Raw genomic sequence first — 25,928 nt, 5'->3', positions numbered from 1 at the left:
AAGCACGGGCGGGTATATGATTCGTAATTTATTAATTATAATTTAATTCTTAACACCATTTTATTAGTATTTTAGTATTAAATTGGATTTTAGTTAAATTATATTAACCAACTCGTTATATCTTCTAACGGAAATTTAGCTTTCACAAATTATTATCTATCTATAAATATTTTTTTATATTAATATGTGACAGTTTATTATTCAATTTAAATCAAATTTTTCATATTTCATATATCTTCCTATGTTACGTAATGGCTCGTGTTTGTAATGAAATAGAATACGTAAGTGTTAAATTTCGAGTAGAATACGTTATAATTAAAAAGTAGCGTCTTTATTAATTATTTATATGTATTTTAGACAAAAGATATTTAAAATTGTATATTTATAATTAGTTATACGTTTATCTATAAGTAATTTTTAATATTAATATATGTTATTAACAGTAGTTTCACCTTTTTTTTTTTAACTAATTATAAATTATATTTAAAAAGATATTAATATACATAAGGAGTGTTTTTAGTATATGAAACTGTTTAATAGATATCTACTTGTAGACTTTTAGTTTTAGAGGAGAGTACCAAACCAAAATTTTGTACGACTACAAATTATACCTATGTTGGCTTTTTATAGTATAGTATAGATACATAAAAACACATATTATATTAGTTAAGTTTAAATACATATAAATTTAAAATTTTATAAAATATCTCGGCAAAATTTTTTTTTATAAAATATATGTTTATTTTAATTTTGTTTTAAATAATTAGATCTTTCGTCTTTACTTGTAATACGGAGACTTTATTATCAAAGAAGTTAAATTCTTTTAAATGTATTTCGCATGACATATTATCACTTGCATTTTAATGCCTAAACGAGCCTAATCTATATGTGAATCTATGCTTAATCTATATCTGTATGTCTATAGCTTCCCAGATAAACAAAGATGAGCAAAGGTTTAGAAATATATAAGAAGTATGTAGAACACTGGATTTGCTAAAGAGGTTACATTGTAAATGATGTCCACTCAAATCAAATAAGTGGGTCTTTATATATAGCCCAATACCTGCTCAATTACAAAGACAAAACTATCATTATACTTTTATTCCTCAATAAGGTTGTATTGGCCACAATCATCCCCATTGTGCTTGAGATCTCCTATTCAATGTCCAATTCTTGCTGACCGGATTTAATAATAGAGGTCCATCGGTCTAGCATTTCATTAGTCACCATCACCATCAAGCTTCGCAAGGCCTGTAATGCACTCACATAAATGCACATATTAAGACCGACACGTTGTAAATGATATAAATACTGATAACAGAGTAAAACTTCAGGCTTTTTCACCTTTATGTTAGGCGGAGAGAAAGCCGGAGTGAGAACACTCCTGTGACGAACCCAAACATCACCTTCAACCATAGTCAAGCCATAAGTACCAAACATAGGCATTTGGTCATTTCTGAAAACACTTGGTTGTCCCCAGCTCTTTCCCTTAACAGCTGAAGACATTTGCTTTAGAAATTCAGGATCCGCAATATAAAGAAACGGTTTCGTCCCCAACCAGGACACAAACACTTTTCCTGCAATAAACAATCAGAGATTTATTTTTTCTATCTGCATTTGGGTGGAAAATTTTAACATAGTTGCTAACCGTGAGATTGTTGCCACTGAGCAAAGTATGGAAACACCTTTGAGTGGATATGATGGCTCATGATATTGCTATCGCAAGACGACGAAGAAGGATCGTCGTTTTTCTTTGAATGAGCCACCATATCAGTAATGTTTCCGAGAGGAAACCTTGGAGATGGACCACTTAATCCATTCCTTTTAATCCTCAAGTAAGTTATGTTTGGCAATATCCACAACTGTAAACAAATTTTGAGCACTACTGACAAGAGTGACATAGCCAGGGCTAGTTTGATATCGCTAAAAACCCAATGAACTCCCATCCTTCTGTGTAGGCTTATTGTTTCAGTGAGAATCTAACTTGTTTTCTTGTAGAACAATGTGAAAATTTTGTACATGCAAAAAAGGTCATCGCCAACTCCTTGTGATGTATGCATATCAACTAAACCACTATGCTAAGGAGCAATCTTCTGAATTAACAGACTAATTAATGGTAAATGTAATAAAGGGTTCGAGAATTAATTAGTGGAGGCAGTAACCCCTCATGCTGTATCGGCCTCTGCAGATTAAGCGAAAAATTATCACCGTATTTTCATGATGCTGATTGCTAATCTCGTGACAAAATTAATACAAACTAGTGACCATTAGTTGACCAGAGTCATTTCCACCAAAAAATACGTATTCAGAGTTTTCTTAATCAGACAGCGATTAGCGATATTATACTATTACAGATAGAAAGATAAGCTCATCTTTTAGGAAAACTCGTCATCTGTCTAATCACAATATTTGGATTGCATTTTAATATGTTATCAGATGCCCAGTATGTGAGCTTCTTAAAGCTAAACCCTCTTACAATATTCTAAAAATATTCTTTTATTTCAAGCCCAATTAGAAAGAAAAAACGCACAGCTCCTTAAAATTATTTAACTGTTTCCTTCTTGCACTATGGTTCTATTAATAAACGTGGGGTTCAAAATTAAACAATACTTAAACGTATATAATTTGTGCTGATATGTTTTGATTAAATTTACTATGAGTATATCGAAATAATATAAATAATTTACGCATTTTCAGTCTCCTAAGTAATAAGAGCATCTCTCTCTCTCGAAATTTATGTTAAAAAACAAACTTTAATGAAACAAACTTTTTACATTATCAAAAAACTCTATCCGAAATATATGTAAACAAATGAGGGGGAGGGAGTATTAATTTCTATGCTTAAATAAACAACATTAACAAATCAAAATGTACTATGATTGGTGATGTGACCTTAGTGTGTGACATTTGAAGATATATAAGTATTGTCTAAGAAGTGCTCTATAATTCCAATTGAACATACCAGAGTTCTGATAGATGAAAATAGCATGTCCTCATTATATTCATGTGAAATGTTTTTCCTTAGCCATGGGCAAGACCTTTGACTACAAGTGCAATATTCTAAATGCTCCTCTCATATATTCTACCTCAATAATGTAAGTACGTGGGGTTGGAGTTTGGTTGATTTCCCACTTCATGTTCTTGTCCTCCTAGCTAGTGCCAAATTTTCCCAACTCCACAGTGGCTTAACATCTATATATAAAGAACTTCTCTAAAATGAACATTCACAACCATCTCTACTTAGCACAAGTCACAAGCTAGCTTTCAACCATCCAACTTAATTAGCTCATCCATGGCTTCTTACTGTTTTACCATCAAGAACTTAGCTGTTTTCGCACTTGCCCTTACTTTCTGCATTCAAGGCACCTTAGGTACGTACATAATCGTATCGATTTCGATAGCTAATTAAAATGGTGGAAATTTTTTAATTATTTTTTTTGGTTATTGTAGGAAGCATAGCTTGTGAGGATCTAAGCAAAGAGTCATGCGCATACGCGATATCTTCGAGTGGGAAGCGGTGTGTGCTGGAGCAACGTGTGCGTAGGAGTGGTGAGGAAGCTTTCACTTGCGGAACCTCCGAGATTGTAGCTGATAAGCTCAAGGATTGGATTGAAACTGAGGAGTGTATTCGTGCATGTGGTTTGGAGAGGAACGTTCTTGGGATTTCGTCAGATACTCTACTCGAGCCTCACTTCACCCGAAAGCTCTGCTCCCGTCGATGTTATAAATCCTGCCCTAACATCATTGATCTTTACTTTAATCTTGCTGCTGGCGAAGGTACATTTTTACACACATATTAATTATGCATGTCACAACAAACTTAAAACCAACTATTCTCTCGGTACCAAAATAAGTATCATTTTACGCATGAAAAGAAAACATATATACTTGTTACACATTATTTTTTGAATTTTTTTTCTGAATAAAAATTTAACATCTATATTATGTTTTATACACGTACTTAAAATTTTGCAGGATTATATCTTCCAAAATTGTGTGCATCTCGAGTAAAGAATGCACGTCGTGGAATGGCCGAGATCAGAAGCTCGGGACAGGTGGCGGCTGGACCAGTGACGGCAGGAAAGTTCATGGTGGCCGAGGGACCTAATGCGGAAGAGTTCATGGAAGAGGAGGCAGAGGCACCGGCAACTGACACCATGTTCATGGAGGAAGAAGAAGCACTGGCCCCTGCATTTTGATTCATCACGGATATATTACATATATAAGTGAATCTGCATGTGTTTTTCTAATAAGGATTTCTAGTTATTTGCCCGACTTGTATTGGTTGTGTGCTTCATTTAGCGTTTGTGTGCTGGATTTCAATTCGAATACATGTATAATATGCATTCTGGCCTGGTCATGTTCATATTCTTATCGATGTTAATGTTCTGGACTTGTCAAACAAGAATAAGGAGAATTCGTTTTAACATATGAGTCTAAAGTAAAAGTAGAAGTTGAACACCCAATAACATCATCCAATTTTATTGCCAAGGCCTTGCCTTTTCCTAGAGCTGTTCACGAACCGAGCCGAGCCGAGTTTTGACCGAACCGAGCCGAGCTTTAATTTTTTTTCTGACGAGCCGAGCCGAGCCGAGCTTTTTAATCGAACAAAAATTGTGTTCAAGCTCGGCTCGTTAACTAACGAGCCGAACACGAGCTTGTTCGCGAACAAATACGAGCCGAGCCGAGTCGAGTCGAGTCGAGCCGAGCCAGAAAAAAATAAGGACAAACCGCTAGTTGACTCTTAAAATAGCTAACCTAATAATTTCAATTTTTTTTGAAACTTTGTTTATATCACTAAAATGTATATATGTTAACATCCATACAGTTGGATCGGTAAAAAATATTTTTTAAAATATTGAAACACTAAATTAGGATTAAACACTAGTTAGCGGTACTAGTCAAACTTCTACTTGCCTGTTAAAAACCAAATAAAATTATTATTTCCTAAAATTTTGTTTACATCACTAAAATATATATATATATATATATATATATATTATGTTGAATTCTCAGTCCAATAACATATATAAATTATAAAAAAAACCCCGAAAATATTACATTTTTTCGAGCTTTAACGAGCCGAACTCGAGCCGAACGAGCTCGAGCCGAGCTCGAGCCGAGCTCGAGCCGAACATACTAAAAGCTCGGCTCGAGCTCGTTTACTTAACGAACAATTTTTTGTGTTCGAGCTCGAGCTCGTTAACTTAACGAGCCGAGCCGAACGAGCTCTTAACGAGCCGAGCTCGAGCTTGTTCGCGAACAGCTCGGTTCGTTAAACAGCCCTACCTTTTCCTTTGGACTTGGCCTTGCCCTTGCTGGGACAACTACCGGGCCATCTTTGCATTAACCTACTTCTTTTTCTTGCTGGTCATGCATCTCTACCAGCATCAGCTAGTCCAGCTACAGCTAGCCACCACACTCTTTAACTCCCTTTTAGTGAGGCTTGCTACAACTTGCTCTTTGTAGTTTATCTGCAGAAGCATGAATGCAGTTCTCCCCATCACTATCAACAACACTAGATTAAATATCAAAGTGATATGTGAAGTCGAGATTATATATCAATTTGCTCATTGGTTTGAATTATTAAATTTATAATAAATAATAAATAAATATCTATAAATATGTGCCTCGAGAATACAAATATTTCTTAAAAAATTATGCACAAGTTTTTTTAAATATCACCCCAATAAAATGAAGGTTCTGACAGTATAAATTGTTAAATAGATAAATAATCATTTTACTCATTTAATAATTAAAAAATACTTACAAATTTAAAACAGAGACAGTTATAAAGAAATTATTATCAACATAGCAGAACACACCGATCATGTACTTATTTTCCTTCATCAATCATCTTCCAGACTTCCTTAGACAAAAATTATTGATCTCCGACACCAATACTCATCCTTTTTTTTTGTTAATTTTTTCTGGATACACTCGTCCTAAAATATTATATGATTCTATCGCCATATGATGTAAATTTACTGTAGTTTAATTTAAATATAACTTAAACCAAACACATCTGCCTAGTCACGACTCACGTATGCACTACTGGTGCTTATTTCGAACACGTATACGCGGATGAGCCTTGTTTCAATAATTTTATTTGCCATCATATTTTGTCACCGTCATCCTCACATGACCATCGCCGTTTGCTTCCTCCCAAAGATATTGTACCGTGTTCCCCGTTAATTTTAACGACTTTCCTCCGGGTCATCATATTAGTATAGTGCCAAGAGTTATCAAGAAAAATTCAAAGAAAATTGCCAAATGAGTTTGACGATTTATCATCTGTTATATTTTTACAAAAGTAAACGAGCCTGGTGATTTCATGAAAGTATTTTTGAATCTACGGTGTCATGTTCTTAAACAGTAGATTTACATTATATTATAGTTAAAATTGTTAATTAATTTTACTGATAAATCGATATCAATATATAAATGTTGAATAATTTGTTTAATTCAATATTTTTAAAAAATTCTATTTATTCGATTATACTCAACATGGTCGACTGATTCGATTTTTTAATCTAATTAATTCTTATAAGATTTTCTTAATCGAATCAAATTACATATTAACTTATTCAAATTAAAATATTATATTTTTTTAATTTAAGTAATTATAATATTTATAATATAGTAAATATATATTTGTTAATAAATAACCAATCTCATAATAATTTAATATTAAATAAACATTTTACTATTAAAATATATTCAATTCATTTCGATCAATCCATATGATTAATCTTCGTTTTCTTATTCATCCTAAATTAGTAGTTTAATCGATTAATTCTGATTTATGTATCACCAGTTTAATTATAGAAACAGGATAACTATTTATAAATATAAATAAATTTTAAGGAAAATAATTCTTCACAAAAATTGGGAGTTGGGACCCAGGGGACTGGCACGGTTCTCAAACAAGCTGTACACCTGACACGTGTACAACCTTCCCCAAATGTTGCCTTCCCAGCTCACACCCCGAATCCCAACTGTAACCCAAATCCAACCTATAATCACACACGTGTGTATCTATATATATGTCATCTAGTACACCAATCGCTACAAGAACCCCAAACAAAATTACCCTCTCTTTCAATCGTGTTTCAAATTTATCGATATCACCGATGGAAAATCTCACACTCACCGCCTTGTTGAAACAAGTCGCCGCCAAATATCCCGATCGTCGGGCTATTTCACTTTCCGGCCAGTTCGATATCACCCATGCTCGCCTTGATCAACTCATTGAGCGTGCCGCTTCTCTCCTTGTCTCTGCCGACGTTAAGCCCGCCGATGTTGTCGCTCTCACTTTTCCCAATACCGTCGAGGTATATTTATACAATCTCTTTATATATTATACCTCGAAATGAAATGAAAATTGGTGATCTGCGTAGTTGAAACTAGTAATTCAGTTGAAAGTCGAATCACTAATTTCAACTACGCGAATTTTGTAAAGCGTTTTGTGCTCACAAAACGTTTTACAAAATTTGTTAAATCAAAAGGTTGATTAGTAGGATAATTTGACTCTAATCTAGCTAGATAATTATAATTGTGAATTCAAGATTTTGCCATAGCGTAGAATTTTTTATTGATTGTGTCAACGTCTTCTTTGTTATTAACGATTTTTATGGAACAAGAAATGTGCTGCCCGTCTGATTGGAATTTATATACAGTATGTGGAATTTTGTATATATTTTTTTAACTGGTTTTATGTTAAATAATAATTGCAGTTTATAATTATGTTTTTGGCTGTGATTCGAGTCCGAGCCACCGCGGCGCCACTGAACGCCGCCTACACCTCGGACGAGTTCGAGTTTTATTTATCGGACTCAGAATCGAAACTATTATTAACCTCCAAGCAAGGAAATGCACCGGCTCAAGCTGCGGCTTCGAAGCTTAAAATCCCCCACATAACAGCCACTCTCCCTGCACCTAACTCAGAAATTTTACTTTACCCAACTCAGTCTGAGTCCAACTCGTTGTCACAAATCATCAATGAGTCATCAGATATTGCTCTGTTTCTCCACACATCAGGTACCACGAGTCGGCCCAAAGGTGTGCCATTGAGTCAACTGAACTTGGCCTCATCGGTACAGAATATTAAGTCGGTTTACAAACTCACTGAATCAGATTCGACTGTGATAGTCCTCCCACTGTTTCATGTGCACGGATTAATTGCTGGGTTACTGAGTTCACTAGTTGCAGGAGCTTCCGTAACCCTGCCTGCTGCAGGCAGATTTTCAGCCTCAACTTTCTGGGGAGATATGAATAAATATAATGCCACGTGGTACACAGCTGTCCCTACAATTCACCAAATTATACTTGACCGTCATTTAAATAACCCTGAACCCAGATACCCAAACCTTCGATTTATTCGTAGCTGTAGTGCAGCACTTGCGCCTTCGATTATGGAACGGCTTGAGGAAGCCTTTAAGGCTCCGGTTTTGGAAGCCTATGCGATGACGGAGGCGTGCCATTTGATGGCTTCAAATCCATTACCTGAAGATGGACCACATATTCCTGGGTCAGTTGGGAAACCTGTGGGTCAAGAAATGGCGATATTGGATGAAAATGGGGTTGCACAAGAAGCTGGAGCTAAAGGGGAGGTTTGTATTAGGGGCCCAAATGTGACAAAGGGCTATAAAAATAATCCTGAGGCGAATAGAACAGCTTTTCAGTTTGGGTGGTTCCACACAGGAGATATTGGTTATTTGGATTCTACTGGGTATTTGCATCTTGTTGGAAGAATTAAGGAGCTTATCAACCGCGGAGGTATCTATCTATTTGCCCTCAATTATACGTTTTTTAGTGCTATACATATTGCATTGTTATGAATTATGATATTAAGAGTTACTTTTTCACCCTAGAGTGAACATAGTCATGTGAACTATTAGAGACATTTGTGCAGTACTTGAATTTAACTTGACAATAACCAAGCCAGTTATTTTTAAGCAGAGCATATCAAATTATTTGAATCAAGCATATATGATCTTCCGCTAATAATAATTTAATAGATATGTATTCGGAAATAATGTGTACTGGTATTTCACATGTATAAGCTTAAATTTAGACGGACATAATATTTAATATAGGGACTTCCTAGTCGATATTAATGAAGTTTTAGGTTGAGTCGGACTTGAGCCTGGCACACACCCTAACTCTAGTATACCCTTTCCTTGCATGACTAAGTTGCTTAAATATTTGGGATTTCGATTAGCCTTAACATTATAATAATTGAGCATCTATTTTATTGTATGTTGTGCTTGGAAGATGGAAGACATATGTGCATATAATATTATGTAATACTTTATTTTGTTAAAGATGGAAGGGTAAGAGTATTAGTTTTCTAGAGCTTTGATGGCATTATCAGGCGCTTAGAAAGGATTAACAAATGTGCTCTTGACATGAACAGGTGAGAAGATATCTCCAATAGAAGTGGACGCAGTTCTCTTGTCTCATCCTGAGATATCTCAAGCAGTTTGTTTTGGAATTCCTGACGACAAATATGGTGAAGAGGTAATAGGCATTAAAAATTATCATCTCTCTTGCAGTCATCTATTGTCATATTTGCTGGTTTTATTTTATATGTAATGCCGGCTGCTCCAATAATTTATGGGTATAATACCCTATAACATTCTAATGTTAATCAATTGTAGTTATCTATCTAGCTCCAGCATTTTAGTGTGTGTTCATTTTATCTATAGCACATTTGTATCTGAAAAATATCTTAATTCTGACACATTTGTTGCACGATAGCTTTATCACCTTCTTTTGATATCTGAAATTATATTTGATACCCTTTCTTTGGGACAATAATTCTACTCAAAAAGAATGAGCCAAGATGGAAGTCTTGGCAGAAAAAAAGAATATAGTTGAGCTCTAGAAATGAAGTTGCTCAGACACTAGAGTGCTGAAAATATTTTAGCCTGGAATTAATTATATGTAATTTACAGAATGTGTCTGCAGTTAACTGAAATACATACAATGATGGGCAGAGTAGTTGTGCAGCTTTATTGAAGATATTCTTATGTACGTATGTTTAGTAAGACATAACATTTTTTAAAGCCACAGGGCCTTAAGAATGTAGTTGACAAACTAGTATTTGAAGGTGATATTGGCCGTGCAATACATTACTAAGGACATGAGTACTCCATATGTTAAATAATGGAAGTTGTCAACACTGTGAAATTATAAGTTTTCTTTTGTGAAGGGTTCCTTGATAATCACCTTGCTAGTGCTCACCGAGTTCATTGTCATGGCCAATTCAGAAACCTTATACATTCATCGATTAGTTCCAGACATTTTCAGTTTCAGTTAATAATATATGATGCATGTGTTTACTTCAGATTAACTGTGCGGTCATTCTCAAGGAAGGATCAGAAATTGATGAAGCAGAAGTGTTGAATTTCTGCAAGAAAAATCTGGCAGCTTTCAAGGTGCCCAAAAAGGTGTTCATTACCGACTCTGTTCCAAAGACCGCTACAGGGAAAATCCAAAGAAGAATTGTTGCAGAGCACTTCCTTTCTCAAATTTCTACTGCTAAAGTGCCCAAGTTTGGAGCTTAGACTGCATATGTTCTGTTGGTTGAAGCTCTTTTGTTCCGAGGTCGTGGATTGAGTCTTTGCACCCTGGTCATCTCCAGTATTATAACAGATGGACATAGTTGCAAGCTCAAATCATTTCTGTGTTCTTTTTTCTGCTGAATTTTATATCATTATTGGTGATTAGTAGATTCTTGTACATTTAAAACAAGTGCATTTCATTTATTACTGGTGTGTACTCTGCAATATGAACTTCATGGATGTTGAGTATTTAGTTTGAGATAATATCAACATGGTGGATGTTAAGTATTTAGTTTTGTACATTGGCATATCTAAAGTGCATATAGGATGTAGACAATGCCAGCAAATGGTTCCAACTGAAAACTTGCAATTCTGTTATGAAACGTGTTGTTCTCGTGACATGGAGAAAAATGGTTTATAGTTGTCTGACAGCTGACAAACTTTTACAGATAAGAATGAGCCATCAAGGATAATTCATAGAGTACTCTAATAGAGTAGGCCCTAATTTTATCTTTGTCTAGCTCAACTGCTATTTCCGGGGTATATCCTCGAGATAAACGGGTTCACAACTCTCCATCATCGGGAAGAGTATGAAAACATATATTTATTTATAAATATAAGATTAAATATTTAACAAATACTGTTATAATTTATAACGGAGTACTCTATGTATGTTAATATTTGTTGTAAAAATAACCGTTATTCAATGTTATTATGCCTAAAAATATTCATATTTAATCAATTAAAATGAATGATTTCAAGTTTAAATTTTGTCAACAATATTGTTAAAACTGTATATATATTAATAATAAAATTCAAGTAATTATAAGATTTAAATATCATTAATTATATATTACTTTTTTCTTGAAGAGTAATTATATATTCCTTAATTTATGCAAACTCCAAGCTTAAGAGGGAATTAGATGGAATTCAAGTTGAGTTGCAACTGATGGAAGATGAGCTTTGACGTTATACAAGGCCGACCAAACTGAAAAGCCGAGGAACTCTTGGATCTGTAATTATAATTTCATCTACATATGTTGTTGGCCAGTAGTAAACTATACCAGCCTTGTAGCGTAATTTGTATAAAAGATTACTGTATTGTCTAATATCTATATATATTATATATTTGATGGCAGTAAGATCTTAGTTAAGTTGAGTAGCTATCTTTTCCTGGTCGTTTGTATGTGCATGTGAATGTCCCATTTTTGTTGTCTTTTTCTTTTTTTTTAAGTAGGATTGGAAGCATGTTAGTTTTTCTGGCCGGCTAATCTAAGCTAGGTTGATAAGAGGATAGGCTATTAGAGTCAAGTGTGTTGTGTTCCTAATTTTAGAGAATGACATGAGATTGGAGGAGCTGGAACATGTCCACTTATTTCAAAGACGTGTTATGGATCATCACTTCGTATTTCTATTTCAGCTATGAAGAGAGGAAATTGAGGATCACAGTTTCGGAGAGCGAGGACAGCTAATTCCGAAAGGCGGAAAGATTCGGACATTCATAGGCCATCATATTGAAGATTATTTCTTCTCTTCAGGGCATATATGCATAAACTTACACCAATTCTAATCTGGATGGCACTAGACTCAAAACTCAGTCTATTCACAGAATTTCTAAAATCTCTGTTATTACAAGTAAATCGCAGGTCTTCTTGTTAGAATATGATCATAACTCTCCTTTTAACATCTCAAAATTTTAGGAGAATGGATCACTTACCAGACCTAAGATCCATGGAATTCTTCAACATATTTGATTCAAATGACATTTTTTGTATGTATAAGTCTGTTATCCAATTCAGTGAGATAAATTTGATGAACGACCATATGAGCTTGTTGCAGTATATGATCACCGTAGCTAAATTTGCAAACAAGTTACTACTTATAAACACCGGGTCCTGATAAAGTTCCCCTGCATTGTTGAATATAAGAGTTTCATTATTTAATATTTCAGCTCTATTTTTCTCAATGTGGCGGGATATTCTGGTTCTGCCTCCGACAACAATGCAACTTTTGGCTTGTAATTTCATAATTCAGCACACTCGATGTCGTTATTTTCCTCAACTATTTTCACCTGTGACACTTAGTGCTACATATGATGAATGTGGTTTTTGATGATTATGATTACACATAAAAAGCCTTCAAAATTATGAGATTCTTTCACTTTTGCTCAATGTATGCATTCCAGGGACAGATGGGATTGATCAATGATCACTTAAACAAACAAGAATAGTCCAAATAAAAAGTAATCAGAAACTACAAATCATCTAGACTCAGTATTTGTGTAAACGAGAAGGTAGTAACAGATCTTTAAACTGAACTTAACTTTGTTAGCTTTTTGCCATAAATTTATGTGTGCAGTCACTGTTACAAGAAAAAAAAATGTAAGAAAAACAATACTGTCAAAATAATTAACATTAGAAAATTAAATGATACAACACTTTTTAGGACAAGACAATAGTGCCGCCTTGCATGCAGAATCATACGTGTCGTGAACGCCCAAAGCTACAGTATTGCAAAATCTTTTCGCATGCTTTTTTACCTTGCTCTGGAGTCTCTGGACAGACCTTCCAAGATATTCTTGCTTTTGTTTATTTGTTATTCTACCTTTGACGGTTTGACTACCCAAGAAGGAATTCTCTCACCTTTATTTTTCAATATAGATCCAACTTCTTTTTTAATTATATATATACAGATCCAACTTTACAATACCTTACAAAAGTTGCACAATTTATTTAAATACTCAATTAATTAAAATAATATATAAATTTGTATATAATATAGTATAATTTTTAGTATATTTGTGTAAGTATTTATATCTTTAGGAAGATGTGAGTATGAAAACTAATATGTATACCAATAATTTTATATTAATAAAATAACTAACATATATATTATATTTGATCACAAGCCACTTTTTTTTGGAGTATATAATAACTCTTCCATGCATTAGTATATTTGTGTATTGTGATATTAAAATATGATAAAAACAAAGAATGTTTACTTTCAATGATAAAAATGTTTTAATATATATAATTCATTTAGTAGATGATTACATGTGTACTGTACTCTACACCTTGTGTAATATTATGTATACAAATTTATAATATTAATATATATATATATATATTCATATCTTATCTAATTTTTGTACAAATTTTTTTTGTGCTATGATTTTATACAAATCTTATACAAATCTATTTTGCAATTACATTATCTCTATTGTTTTAAAAAAAAACCATGTATAATTGCTGAATGTTGATATTGTAGTCTCTCATTACATACTACATTGCTGGTGGTTCAATGGCCCAAAACTCTCAGATAGCACGAGCGAATGCTTCGAATGATGTTGCCTGGACCATCTTTAATTAAATACTCAGTCATACGAATACTCAATTGCCTTGGCAGACACAAAAGCAAGCAATCTACAGTCTTTAGCATACCAGAGGGAGACATGAGACTGGATTAGATAATACTAGTGGGGAAAAGGTCACACTGGATTAGATAATACTAGTGGGGAAAAGGTCACAGTAACCAAGTCCACGCGTGAAGTCATTTCATTTTCGAATTTCAAAACTCAACGTTCTTTTATGGAGTATAAATAACTGCATCTATCTGAAAGCACACAACACAGTAAACAAAGTGAGTTGTGCAGCACTCCTCACTTGGTTTGTTTGTAGTGTGCATGTAAGCTCCGGCCCTCCGGGACATATTCCTTGTGCATTTCCAAGCTATGTCTGTAAGGCTCTCGATCCTCTCTCAATATATATGTAATAATGTACATAGTTGCAAACTTGCAATGTATTTATTGAAGTATAATTGTGTGTTTGCATTGTGTGGGTGCAGGGAGTGGAGGTGAGGGTTCCAAATTTGGATTGTGAAGGATGTGCGACTAAGCTAAGAAAAGCTCTGCTCAAACTCAAAGGTAACATCGACCACCATCTTAACATCTCCGTTACGTGTAAAAAAATTAAACGATATGTATTTCAAAATATACGGAGTAAACATTTGGATAGGGAATTCAAACAACTTAAAAGATGGGTGTTAAATGTGCTACTTTAATTCATATGGCAAAACTAGGTGAGAGTCTTCCATTTTCTCCTATGATAGTCATGACTCATGCACATGATGTTAAGTAATTTATTTTCAAATATAATTATAAACTTTTCTCAAGCATGATAAAAAAATAAAAAAAACAAAAAAAACCAAGGTTGTGATGATTATGTTCCTGAGTTTTAGCAAGGAATGAAATTAATTAAGATTGAGATTGACTAAACTAACGGATGTAACTGAGATGTTTTATTGTTCTGGGGTAAGATGAATGCTGTGGATCTCAAATGTTATTAAACTGGAGCTGGCATTGGCAAACCAGCATCCGATAAAGCAAAAGTTTTGGCCCACAAGCTTTTGAAATTTCTGTCATGCTTTTCTCCCAACTTATAATAAAGCCCATGATTCTTTAACTTTGTATCAGCCCATTATGAGCCTGGCACAAATGTCAATTGTTACAGCATTAGTTTGTGGAAAAAAAGTTTCTCTAAAAAATGCAATTAGTTCAGCACAAAAAAACATTAGCCTTTAATTAAAGCATCTTCAACTCAGAATCGTAATTAGCTCAAGTTAAACATTTTCCCCCCATATCTAGGTGTGGAAGATGTAGACATTGATATGGAGGCTCAGAAAGTCACAGTCCGAGGCTACGCTCTGGAAGAAAAAAAGGTGCTTAAAGCGATCAAACGCACTGGCAAAGCAGCGGAGCCATGGCCATATCCAAGAGGCTACACACATTTTGCATCATTTTACAAGTACCCAACTCATGTCGCCAACCATTACTATGACACATCAAGAAATGTTGCCCCGGGTGGAGTACATTCCTTCTTTCAGACCCCTTCGGTTTATAATGTGGCTGTGGCTTCTGATGAAGCTGTTGCTTCCCTGTTTAGCGACGAGAATCCTCATGCTTGCACCGTTATGTGATTATATTTGCGGACCAATTTTCACTCATGGCTTCGGATGTATTCTCAGATATGACGAATGCATTGTAATCTTCATTGTTTTGTGTTAATGAGCTACTTATTTTCTATAATATTGCAGTCTATTTAGATTATAACGAAAATTCGAGAACATATATTGTTAAATGTAGGCAAGTGTGGGAAGATGCGATATGACTCGTGTGAGCCTTAGCTATCAAAGCTACTCGCAAATTAAAATAAATACATATACAAAGAGAATACATATACATATCATAATTATGTACACTCGTAATTGTAGAAATTGGAAATCAGAATATCTTGATTCAGGTTTTATGACAGATTTATCGGAATTTTTTCTGACAACTCGCTGATACTTAGTCAATTCAAATGTAATTAATAAGTTGGTAAAATATTTATAAAAATATAATTGAAAAATTGAATAAATCACTTTATTTTTTTTGAATACTACATACGCTATAATGTTTGCATTATGAATAGGCATGAGGAACTAGTAGCGCCGGTTGAATATATAGTATTATTATTGATGTTTGTGGCGATGCCGGGCTTTTGAATAATACAGGATATCTTGACGGTGCTTGGGTAGCTGGATCCCATCTACACAAGTACTGTACTTTTTAATTGTAAAAAGAATAGTTAGATGTTTTTAGGTTTCAGATGAGCCTAAAATAAAATATTTCTAACTAGTGTAATTATTGTGTTTGCATGGTTTATTCTATTTAATAAAATTATAATAAATTAAATCATGGCACATGATATTGGATTTTTTTAAATGAATTTGAATATTTTAACATTTTCATATATTTTAAAATAAGTTATTATTTCTGAAAAATATGTATATATCTATTTTCTTGAAAATAAATAAATTATTTTTAAATATAAAAAATGTTAAAATACTTGTTATAAAAATAATTCTTAAATGATTCTAAAAAATTTCGAAACAAATCCTTATTTTCGTCTAAAGTAGTGGGTAAACATGTTCATACTAGAGATGTTCAAAAAATCTGAAATCTGAAATCCGATTCGATTCGATCTGAAAAAAACCCGGTCTGGCCCGGCCCGATCCGAAGGTCTAAAACAGACCTAGTATTTTCAAAAAAATCCGGATAAAATCCGGATTTTTGAAAAATTCGGGTTTTTTATAACTAAACCAGACCAAGTATTTTTGGAAAAACCTGGCCCGATCTGCTTTTGAAAAAATCCAGATTTTTTTGGCCCGATCTAGAACTGGCCCGAACAGATCTTTTGTGCATCTCTAGTTCATACTCTAGAGGACGACGATGAGTTGGTGATTCATCATCTACTTTGTTGTTGAGTACTGGGAAACACTTGACCGGGGGAGTATTGGGTGAACACATTATTTACATTATCATCCAGTTCTGCAATCGTCTTATCATACTCCCTCCGTCCCACGATGCAGGTCACTTTGATTTTTTTCACGTAATTTGAGGTGCAAATAAAACATAGGTCTATATATTATTTTTTCAAATTTTCTTTTTTTGAATAAAAATATGGATGTTATACTTTTATTCAGAAAAAGAAAATTTTAAAAATAATATATAGAAGTATGTTTTATTTGCACATTAAATTACGTGCAAAAAGTCAAAGTGACATGTATTTTGGGACGGGGCGAGTATTTAAAACCGAATTTCATGGCAAGTCTTTCCCTGTTTGGCTTCAAATCGCATTTAAATTGTGTTCCAAAGTTAAAATTAATGACAATTTTTAATTTGTCGGATTGGATGAGTTCGGGTGGGTGGCAAGTCTATCAGCTTTATTTGAAAGCCCACTGATTATGCATGCTTACAGGAATAACTGGTTTTTTAGCTTGTATTTGCCGTTTAATTCATGAATTCCAAATTTTTTGCATTGTCACTGAAAGAGTTTGTGTTGGAAAATCTAGCTTTGCTGCGTCAGAAAGGTTGAGGGTGACTACGAAGTACGAAGAGAAAGTGACAGAGCATCAACTGATGACAAACTAAAGACTGAGCTACATACATATTAGGCTGATCATGGTTCGATTCGATTTGCTAAGATTTTATTTCAATTTGATTGTGTTTAATTCGATTTGTTACGATTTTGTTTCAATTTGGTTGTGCTCAATTTGACTGAAATGGAAACGAAATTATGGAAATCAGTTTGTGATTTCTGCTGTTTGGTGCAATATTTTACTCCCTGTCTCAAAATAGTTGTTACATTTGGTGTTGTGCCGGTTAAATTGACTAAAGTTTGACTGAAATTTATTAATATTTTATCAATTGATAAAAATAAAAAAAAATGTCACCGGAGATAATTTTTAATCTAATTTAAGATGTAATTTTCAGTTTTTTAAAATAATAAATTATTGTCTTATAATCTTTGGTCAAAATTTAATCAATTTGACCAACAAAAATAGAAATGTGATTTTGGGACGGAGGGAGTATCAGATTTGGTTCCTATTATTTTACGATTTTTTCTCGCCCAATCCCGAGAGCAATTGATAATTAAGACCAGTCACGTTTTGCAAGGCAGAAAAAATTCTGAAACTTTTTTAAAAATATATTTGCCATTAAATTTAATATTTATACCTATAAACTTTATATTAAATCTAATAAAAAATTTGTCTATCTGAAAACATACGTGCTAAAGTGCTACTCTTTTTATTTAGTAACTGAGGAGGTATTGCAATTTGCACACATGGAATAAAAAAGGTGATAAAGTTGAGCAGACATGAACCACCCCTTGGTGGCCAACTTGACCGACCACATCGTTTGCCTTACAAACTAGTCCATTGATTCTAGGCCAGCATTCTTACTCAATCGCGTTTATCGATTAATTTTTTTCTTTCACAATTATTTCGTCATGAATATGACTCCTTCGCGTTTGAAACAAGCTACTCCCTCCGTCTATGTGTTATTTACATTTTGAGGGTCTTATCAAATATAGTTGTATAATCTTTTTTTAAATTTTTTTTTTTAAATGAAAATTTAAATATCAAATTTTTATTCAGAGAAAAAAAATTTAAAAATATATTATGAAACTATATTTTAAATGAGTGTGGAAAAACGTGCAGAAAAGTCCGAAAATATAATGTGTCCGTACTTTAATATATGTTCATTTTTTAATTTTGATGAGTCATTGATCATCAATTTCATATATAATATATAATTGAAAAAAAGAATCTGGTCTATATTAAAATGTAACTTTTTAAAAAAATATAATAATTTTTTTTAGTGTGCAACTAAAATTTAGTTAATTTAATTTCAAAAGTAAAATAAATATATAATTAAGATAGTAACTACATACTTCCCTGTCTCGTTCATTACTTTACTTTTTGGCACTGGCACGTATTTTGAAACTCTTATAAAGTATAGTTCAAAATATTTTTTCAACTTTTTTTCCGAATAAGAATTAGTTGTAACAAATTTTATTCAGAAAAAATCTAAAAAATATTATAAATTATATTTTATAAGAGTGGAAACAGTCAAGAGCATATGAAATGAATCTTAACGGATAAAGAAAACGATGTCATTAACGCTTTGCTCTCCAGTTTTTGGCTAAAATTGCAGTATAAAAGTATGCGTATTACAGTGTCCCCGCATTCTCCCCTCTATAGATACGCTCATATTTTGTATTCGCCTTCATTTCTCCCATTGCTTTTGTGAGTTGATTCAAGACTCCGAATTCATTTCACACATCCTCTCTAGATGGCTGCTCAGGTACGTATGATTCCTCATCTGATTCTTGTCTATATTTATATAAACCATCTTATTTATCTGTTTCTTCTTGCTCTCTGCTAGAAAGTTGTATTGAAGCTTCTAACCATGACCGATGAGAAGACCAAGCAGAAAGCCATCGAAGCTGCTGCTGATATTTATGGTATACCCCTACACCTACCATACTACTCCTGTGCGCCTCGTGATTTTTTATTTAAAAACACGTCTTGTCCGTCTATAGCATGACCCGATCGTAACTAATTAACATAAGTTGTTTGTAAATATAGGAGTAGATTCAATAACAACGGATTTGAAAGAGCAGAAGATTACAGTGATAGGAGAAATGGATTCGGTGGCAGTGGTGAAAAAGTTGAAGAAAGTAGGCAAGGTGGATATCATCTCAGTGGGGCCAGCCAAAGAAGAGAAGAAAGAAGAAAAGAAAGAAGAGAAAAAAGAAGAGGAGAAGAAGGAAGAGAAGAAGGCAGATGAAAAACCTGCTGAGAAAAAAGAAGAAGAGAAGAAATGAGATTTTTACAGTCCATCTGGTCTTAGTTACCACATATCATACTTTTACTTGATCCACTGCTCTTATTATTATACGAGCTTCAATAAAACTGTTTTTTTTCTTTTTTTGCGGTTATTGAATCACATTTTATGTATACAGCAGAGCACATCAAATTGAGTCCTCTCAGAAACCCAAGTTTTATGTCGTAAGATCTATGTACATCTTATTTTCCTTTGCTATCTGGGACCTAATATTCACCTATAAATATAAGACTCTTACTAAGGAGAAGAACACCGGGGAGAAGTCGATCATTTACGGGTATAAGACTGTTGCTAACGAGAAGAATACCGTGGAAAAGTCGATCTCAGTGACCGGAGGGTAGGGCAACCTTGAAATTTATGGGTATAAGACTGTTGCTAAAGAGAAGAATACTGTGAAGAAGTCGATCACAGTGACCGGAGGGTAGGGCGACCCTGAAACTTAAAGGACTCTGGGTCAAAATTAGTCTGAAGATCATAATCTCTATATACTCTGGCATATTTCAATATGAGTGTTCACTCTTACTGCTGTTATTAACAACTTTTTCATTTTGAACTACACTCATGATCCAAACAAAGACATTCGTTTTGTACATTGCCATACAACCTGTAAACTCCATTTTATTTTTCAATTGTTCTATTTCAACTTTACACTAGATAAAAGAAATCATATCGAGTACATTTGAAATCTAGCAGTGTGGGGACGGAGGCAGAAATGTTCCTGAGATCTAACTGGCAAATTTCTACCCAGTACGAGAAGAAAGTTACGTCGTGATTATTATAGGGATAGCCTAAAGGGAAGATTCATTTCCAGCCTTCTACCATCACAACTATGACAACTAGCCGGAAAAAATAAAAGTTATGATGTCGATGCAGAATCACTAAAGTATACAAGTGGCAGAAAACGATTCACAGAATGGCTTTAAAAATGATTTATAGCTGCAAACGTTCAAATTCTTAGCTTATATACAAACAAATAGTAGAATCCCCCTCTCCGCCTCTATATGCAGACTTGTTAACTTGCGAAGTAGTGAACATACAACAATCTGTTTTAATTTAGGTGCTTGATCTTAATTATTATCACGGTAGCATTGCAAATAATGGCCAACATTGCAAATTTATGTGGCATTCATTCTGCAAAACAAATTCCAGTATAGCATACTCTTTACCTGACATCACCCAACAAAATTTTAAGATTATACTTCCAGGCACCCAAATGTGTTGCAACACTTCTATGACTTCTTTCCATTCTTGAGATTACGAAGCGACATAACAAGTTGTTGCCTTTCACCTTCTACCTCTGCAAATCTGAGACTAATCTCTGAGTATTTGTCTTGCATTTCTTTCAGTTCTTCTTCCATATGTTTATTTTTCTCATTGAGTAATGCAACTTCACTGGATAAGGTTTGATTAGAACTATCATCACTTGCATCACGATTGGACTTTTTATCGGATAGTTTTTTAGTGCCACTGTGAACATTTAGCAAGATATTAATATGCATAAACCATTTATCATTTAGAAACGAAAGCGTACAAGCAAATTAATGAGGTAGGTGCAGTCAGCAAACTAGCTTATGCTTACCTTTTCACAGTTTCAGATTGCCTGGTCACTGAAGGTCTTGTTTGCATAGCGTGTCTATTCTCCTGCACATAAAATTTGGTAAGCTCCAGATTTGCTACATGTTCATGATCTATGAAAAGTTATTACAAGTGAATAACCTGACCAAAATCTATGAGGACCTTTTAAAATCGTATATCTTGTTATCGTATATCTTGATTCCCATGTACAGAAAATTCGAACCGCCTATTTTCATGTAATGTTATATATATGTTATCTGTTAATCACTTCGTTGTTTATTTTAATTCCTGCGATGCATCCCTAAAAGTTCTCATTCCAGTGTATTATGTGTGTTTACAGAACTACAAGGTGCATGTATTGCAGTTTGCACCGAGACTGCAGACGTGTGTGTTAAATAACACTGTATTACATAACACAGTCAGCTGATATAAAATAACAAGACCAAAGATAAGAATAAGAACAATTAAGTTTCCAAATTACTACTTGGCAAAAAAGGTTTCCAAATTCCTGTAAACTTCACGGTATTAAACTATATTGCGTCATATTAAATAGACATGTTGAACGTAATTACGAATGTAGGGGACTTGTAAAAATGACACATTTTTCTAGTATAAGAAATATTTTACCCACTTTCTTATATATCTTGACCTTAACATATTGTGTCATATGTGAGGAATATAAGACGTACCTCATGAGATTTAACTTTGTCTGGTATTGCACCTTTGGAAGTCCTTCCTTTTGTAGCAATATGCTCACTGTTACTCTGTATTTTTTTGTCCAAGCTGCTGATAACCTCTTCCTTCTTCTTAAGTTGACCCTCTAATTCAGAAACTTGTTTTCTTAAACTTTCTTTCTCCAAGTCGATCTGAAGCATGCAATGCTTTAACTCATTATACTGAATGATATGATTTTCCATTTCAGACTGCAGGGACCCAACTAATATTCCTTTCTCATCTTTTAATGTTTTAAGGGTTGTGACTTCCTCTTTCAGTAAGTCAACTGCCTTCGCCGATAAAGCAAGTTCCTTCTCTAGTTTGTCTCTTTGCTTGCTCAACATTTCTTGAGTTGACTCATGCTTCTGAATACTAGCTAATTCATTGTTCTTGGCTTCAAGTTGTCGTGACATTTTCTCAATTTGCTTTGTTTGCAGATTAATTTCATTTGAAAGTTCATGCACCTTTCCTTCATACTGATCTTTCAACAGGGCAAGATCTCCCTCAGCTTTTTGGAGCATCTGCTCCAGTACACTTTTCTGCAAACGCAAATCATCAGCTTCAGCAGCAGTTCTCTTGGAGATTTTCTCATTTTCATCTATTTTGGATGTCAAATCGAGGGAAAGCTTTTTGAATTCTTCTTGAAGGCGCTCGGTAGTGCTAGCATTACTCCACCTTGTTTTTCTCAAGGCCTCTTCCGCTCGAATGGTTCGCTGCTCCAGCTTAGCCTTGGCTTGAGTCACAGCTTCAAGATCATCTTCGAACTCTCGTGCTTGTTTCTCCAGCTGTTCCTCTAGATTCTTCACCATGAACTCAAGTTCTTCTATCGTATCCAGGGATTTCGAGAATTCAGTGTCCTGCTTATTGATTTTTTTCTCAAGAATATCCATCTGTGCTTTAAAGTCTTCTATGATAGCCAAAGATTCTGAATATTCACTTTGAATCTTGGTCTGCAATATCTGACTTTGCTCCAGCGTTGTTAAAATATCTTGCTTTTCCTGCTTTATGGTATCATAGTCCAAAGCAAGAGCTTCCATATGCAAATTTAGTTCATCTTTATCTTTCTTGTACACTTCAATTTCCCCACATAGGTCGGTAATTTGCTTCAACAGCTCTTCCTTGGCTTTATTATCCCCATTACTGGTATGTCTTCGTGCTTGCTCATCTGTTTCCAGATCTGTATCAGAAGTGGAAGTTTCTGAAGTATCTTGTTTGACATTCTGCATAGCCTTAACTTTGTTGGAAAGTTGTAAAACTTCCGCACTCTTTTGTTCCAGCTTTTGGTTAAGGTCATTCACCACAAGAATCAGTTCCGAGTTTGAGTCTTCAGTCTCATAAAGTTGTGAGCGCAGTTTTTTGTTCAAGTCCTTTTCGCGTCTAAGCCGTTGCATCATATCTTCAGGCTGATCCCAAATATCTTTAGTCTCTACTTCTCCCTTGGATGACTTGAGCTGTTCACATTGTTTTTTAAGTGCAACATTCTCCTCTTTAAGACCAACAACTTGCACTGACAAGTCCTGGCCCTTTTTCCCTTCCTTCGCAATTTGTTTCCTAAGAGATTGCAGTTCCAGTTCCGACAACTCAGCCTGTCTTTCCAACATATGGACCTCATTTTTCAACCATTCAATGGAATCCTTTGGTGCATTTAGCGACCTGTCTCTAGTAAAAGTTTCTGCTGGGCTGCTTGTAAATTCCGCCAAACTTCCATCGGAAGCTGAACCTACTGACCAATCAGTGTTGAATGGCTGATGTGCTTGTTTATCTCTAGGCACCTCATTTTCGGTCTTCTTTGGTGGCAAAGAATTCCATCTCACAGGCATAGAGTTCCCAGCATTCTCTGCCTTGTCAGATCGATGATCACTGAAGCTGACACTCCTTTCAGTTTCAGGAGATGTTTTTAGATCATCATCCTGAACAACACAAGTAAAGGTTTCAATTGCTTCCAACTAAATTACATGACCAATATCAAATTGTATAAAGTTGCTAGAATGATGCCTTACTTCGAGGAAATCAAGGCCGCTGTCTTCAAATGGATCAACCAGTTGACTTTTCAAGTTTTTTGGATCTTCAATTTGTCCCCCCTCTTTTGAACTTTAAAATAAAAATGTTAATAGCTCATATTATAACAACTCTAAAAATCAAAATTTTCTAAGCAACTCTAACTAAAACATTAGCTTGATATTCACCTCTTATCATCATTTTCCTGCATCTTCCGAATGCCAACCTGTATAAAAACACAACCTATCTATAAGGGGTCTTTTTATCTTGTTCTTTTAAGACTTAAAAGTTGGATTATTAGCCAACCCTATAGCACAGCCAAATGAAATTTCCAATCCAAATGCCCAAAACAACATATACATCAAGGTAGTCAAAAAGGGTACTTACATTCAAACAAGCACCCGAATCAGTAAAACTAAGAGGCAGAGAAACCAGCAATGGCTGTGTAGCCTCTGCAAATTCCGCGAAATCAAGTGAAGCCTCTCCTAAATAACCCGATTTTGAAGAACCCTAAAGAAAAACTTGAACAATATTACAATCCAATCACATAAAGATCAAAACTTTACAACAAAAATGGAACAAATTCTTACTGTAGAGACAATAAAATGATAGACATTCTCTTTATAGATCCCAGTACTTGAATCTTTGATCAACTTCATAGTTTCATAGACAGGATTTTCCCACAAACAAGTACCATCAAGAATTGAAGTTTTGGGTAATTTTATTGTTGGCTTTCCAACACTTTCTGGCACTACAGATATCATCACTTTCTTTTTGCCCTTTAATTTTGGCACCTGAAATAGCATATAACAAATCAACAACCAAAACCCACATTACATTTTTATGCACACACAAATAAATCATCAAATATATATCACAATCTCTCTCCCTCTCTCTCTCTGATATGTACCTGAGTTGCTTGAAATTGTAGCTCAAAAACAGCTTTGATCTTGTGTTTGTCACTCTTCCATCTTGAGGATTTGAACATCTTTCCGGGTTATTTTAATTTTCTTGGGAATTGAAAGAAAGGGGCAGGCTTTTGGATTTAGATTGGTTCTTGACGTAAAGCTAAAGGTAATTAGAAGAAGAAGAATATGTATGGAAACTGGAAAGTGTGGAGGGGCTAGAAAGATGAATCAGTAAAGCTTATGACTGGGGCTTATTAGTTGGATGTGTTTAAATCCAAGTTGTCATGTCATTACATACATAATAACAAAACATAATACTGCTAGTATGTGTCTATCAGTGTGTGTCATTACATGTTTAAGTTGTGATTATATACTATTCATCAGGAAATTCGTTAGTATATTTTACTCATTAGACCTTGATAGTTGATGCTTATATGGTCCCCATAACCAGTTCAATATTTACTTTTTCATCATTCGCTAAGCATATAGAGTATTAACAATCCGCTTTTAATTACAACTAGTTGAGAGCCGCAATACGCGACGGATTATAAAAATTATATGAATGATTCAATATTAATATTTATAAAATGTAATAATTTTGTAACTGTTTATAAAAAGTATATTAATAATTAAAAATTAATATTTGTAGGATGAAATAAATTTTATATTATAAAAATCTTGATGTAATACCAATACTAATATATAAAATTGCAAATTGGACTATAATTCATGGTGAAAAATGAAAATAAATTTCTACACGTAATTAGCAATTTAAAGCACGACGGATCTTAATTTTATTTGTGTTTTTTTTTTAAAGTAATCATGTTCTTACATTGTCACCTTCCTCCGATTTTTTTGGATTGATTGTGCACAAAAACATCTAACTTAAATCCGTGAGATAGCGGTCTATAACTACAATTACTTATAACAACCTTT

At 34.0% G+C, this 25,928-nt stretch overlaps 6 protein-coding genes across 6 annotated transcripts; 4 read left to right on the top strand and 2 right to left on the bottom strand.

The window, feature by feature from the left end:
* Positions 1-934: 934 nt before the first annotated feature.
* On the bottom strand, positions 935-2,057 carry LOC108213577 (cytochrome P450 709B3). The gene is made up of 3 exons (XM_017385380.2): positions 1,649-2,057; positions 1,345-1,577; positions 935-1,251 (listed from the first exon to the last, which is right to left on the bottom strand). The coding sequence occupies exons 1-3, from the start codon at positions 1,944-1,946 to the stop codon at positions 1,156-1,158; spliced, it is 627 nt and encodes a 208-aa protein (XP_017240869.2). The 5' UTR covers positions 1,947-2,057; the 3' UTR covers positions 935-1,155.
* A 1,151-nt stretch (positions 2,058-3,208) lies between these two features.
* On the top strand, positions 3,209-4,360 carry LOC108214893 (uncharacterized). The gene is made up of 3 exons (XM_017387133.2): positions 3,209-3,371; positions 3,451-3,777; positions 3,976-4,360. Exons 1-3 carry the CDS (start codon positions 3,293-3,295, stop codon positions 4,197-4,199), a joined length of 630 nt encoding a protein of 209 aa, XP_017242622.1. The 5' UTR covers positions 3,209-3,292; the 3' UTR covers positions 4,200-4,360.
* A 2,691-nt stretch (positions 4,361-7,051) lies between these two features.
* Positions 7,052-10,856, top strand: LOC108214892 (probable CoA ligase CCL9). The gene is made up of 4 exons (XM_017387132.2): positions 7,052-7,334; positions 7,737-8,778; positions 9,419-9,522; positions 10,353-10,856. The coding sequence occupies exons 1-4, from the start codon at positions 7,134-7,136 to the stop codon at positions 10,569-10,571; spliced, it is 1,566 nt and encodes a 521-aa protein (XP_017242621.2). The 5' UTR covers positions 7,052-7,133; the 3' UTR covers positions 10,572-10,856.
* A 3,289-nt stretch (positions 10,857-14,145) lies between these two features.
* Positions 14,146-15,651, top strand: LOC108213398 (heavy metal-associated isoprenylated plant protein 31). The gene is made up of 3 exons (XM_017385188.2): positions 14,146-14,304; positions 14,412-14,490; positions 15,211-15,651. The coding sequence occupies exons 1-3, from the start codon at positions 14,299-14,301 to the stop codon at positions 15,540-15,542; spliced, it is 417 nt and encodes a 138-aa protein (XP_017240677.1). The 5' UTR covers positions 14,146-14,298; the 3' UTR covers positions 15,543-15,651.
* Positions 15,652-19,094: 3,443 nt separating this feature from the next.
* Positions 19,095-19,881, top strand: LOC108214629 (heavy metal-associated isoprenylated plant protein 39). Its single transcript, XM_017386748.2, has 3 exons — positions 19,095-19,254; positions 19,336-19,414; positions 19,539-19,881. Exons 1-3 carry the CDS (start codon positions 19,243-19,245, stop codon positions 19,775-19,777), a joined length of 330 nt encoding a protein of 109 aa, XP_017242237.1. The 5' UTR covers positions 19,095-19,242; the 3' UTR covers positions 19,778-19,881.
* Positions 19,882-20,711: 830 nt separating this feature from the next.
* Positions 20,712-25,232, bottom strand: LOC108214628 (uncharacterized). The gene is made up of 8 exons (XM_017386747.2): positions 24,995-25,232; positions 24,675-24,878; positions 24,472-24,594; positions 24,273-24,310; positions 24,087-24,177; positions 22,062-23,996; positions 21,377-21,438; positions 20,712-21,264 (listed from the first exon to the last, which is right to left on the bottom strand). Exons 1-8 carry the CDS (start codon positions 25,070-25,072, stop codon positions 21,027-21,029), a joined length of 2,769 nt encoding a protein of 922 aa, XP_017242236.1. The 5' UTR covers positions 25,073-25,232; the 3' UTR covers positions 20,712-21,026.
* Between the last annotated feature and the right edge of the window lie 696 nt (positions 25,233-25,928).

This window comes from Daucus carota, chromosome 3, assembly GCF_001625215.2.
Source record: "Daucus carota subsp. sativus chromosome 3, DH1 v3.0, whole genome shotgun sequence".
NCBI classification, from domain to species: domain Eukaryota; kingdom Viridiplantae; phylum Streptophyta; class Magnoliopsida; order Apiales; family Apiaceae; genus Daucus; species Daucus carota.
Note: the sequence above shows the minus strand (reverse complement) of the source record. Positions and strands in the feature narration are given on the sequence as shown.

What these genes read in the sequence shown, in the direction of transcription:
- LOC108213577 (XM_017385380.2), bottom strand. Translation starts at nt 1,946, where the DNA reads ATGGGAGTTCATTGGGTTTTTAGCGATATCAAACTAGCCCTGGCTATG. An exon ending in TCAGTGGCAACAATCTCACG is followed by an intron (nt 1,578 to 1,648) that starts GTTAGCAACTAT and finishes TGTTTATTGCAG; the next exon opens with GAAAAGTGTTTGTGTCCTGG. An exon ending in TCTCTCCGCCTAACATAAAG is followed by an intron (nt 1,252 to 1,344) that starts GTGAAAAAGCCT and finishes AGTGCATTACAG; the next exon opens with GCCTTGCGAAGCTTGATGGT.
- LOC108214893 (XM_017387133.2), top strand. Translation starts at nt 3,293, where the DNA reads ATGGCTTCTTACTGTTTTACCATCAAGAACTTAGCTGTTTTCGCACTT. An exon ending in CTGCATTCAAGGCACCTTAG is followed by an intron (nt 3,372 to 3,450) that starts GTACGTACATAA and finishes TGGTTATTGTAG; the next exon opens with GAAGCATAGCTTGTGAGGAT. An exon ending in TAATCTTGCTGCTGGCGAAG is followed by an intron (nt 3,778 to 3,975) that starts GTACATTTTTAC and finishes AAAATTTTGCAG; the next exon opens with GATTATATCTTCCAAAATTG.
- LOC108214892 (XM_017387132.2), top strand. Translation starts at nt 7,134, where the DNA reads ATGGAAAATCTCACACTCACCGCCTTGTTGAAACAAGTCGCCGCCAAA. An exon ending in CTTTTCCCAATACCGTCGAG is followed by an intron (nt 7,335 to 7,736) that starts GTATATTTATAC and finishes TAATAATTGCAG; the next exon opens with TTTATAATTATGTTTTTGGC. An exon ending in ACGACAAATATGGTGAAGAG is followed by an intron (nt 9,523 to 10,352) that starts GTAATAGGCATT and finishes TGTTTACTTCAG; the next exon opens with ATTAACTGTGCGGTCATTCT.
- LOC108213398 (XM_017385188.2), top strand. An exon ending in AGCTCTGCTCAAACTCAAAG is followed by an intron (nt 14,491 to 15,210) that starts GTAACATCGACC and finishes CCCCATATCTAG; the next exon opens with GTGTGGAAGATGTAGACATT.
- LOC108214629 (XM_017386748.2), top strand. An exon ending in AGCTGCTGCTGATATTTATG is followed by an intron (nt 19,415 to 19,538) that starts GTATACCCCTAC and finishes TTGTAAATATAG; the next exon opens with GAGTAGATTCAATAACAACG.
- LOC108214628 (XM_017386747.2), bottom strand. Translation starts at nt 25,072, where the DNA reads ATGTTCAAATCCTCAAGATGGAAGAGTGACAAACACAAGATCAAAGCT. An exon ending in TACAATTTCAAGCAACTCAG is followed by an intron (nt 24,879 to 24,994) that starts GTACATATCAGA and finishes ATGCTATTTCAG; the next exon opens with GTGCCAAAATTAAAGGGCAA. An exon ending in CAGGAAAATGATGATAAGAG is followed by an intron (nt 24,178 to 24,272) that starts GTGAATATCAAG and finishes TTTATTTTAAAG; the next exon opens with TTCAAAAGAGGGGGGACAAA.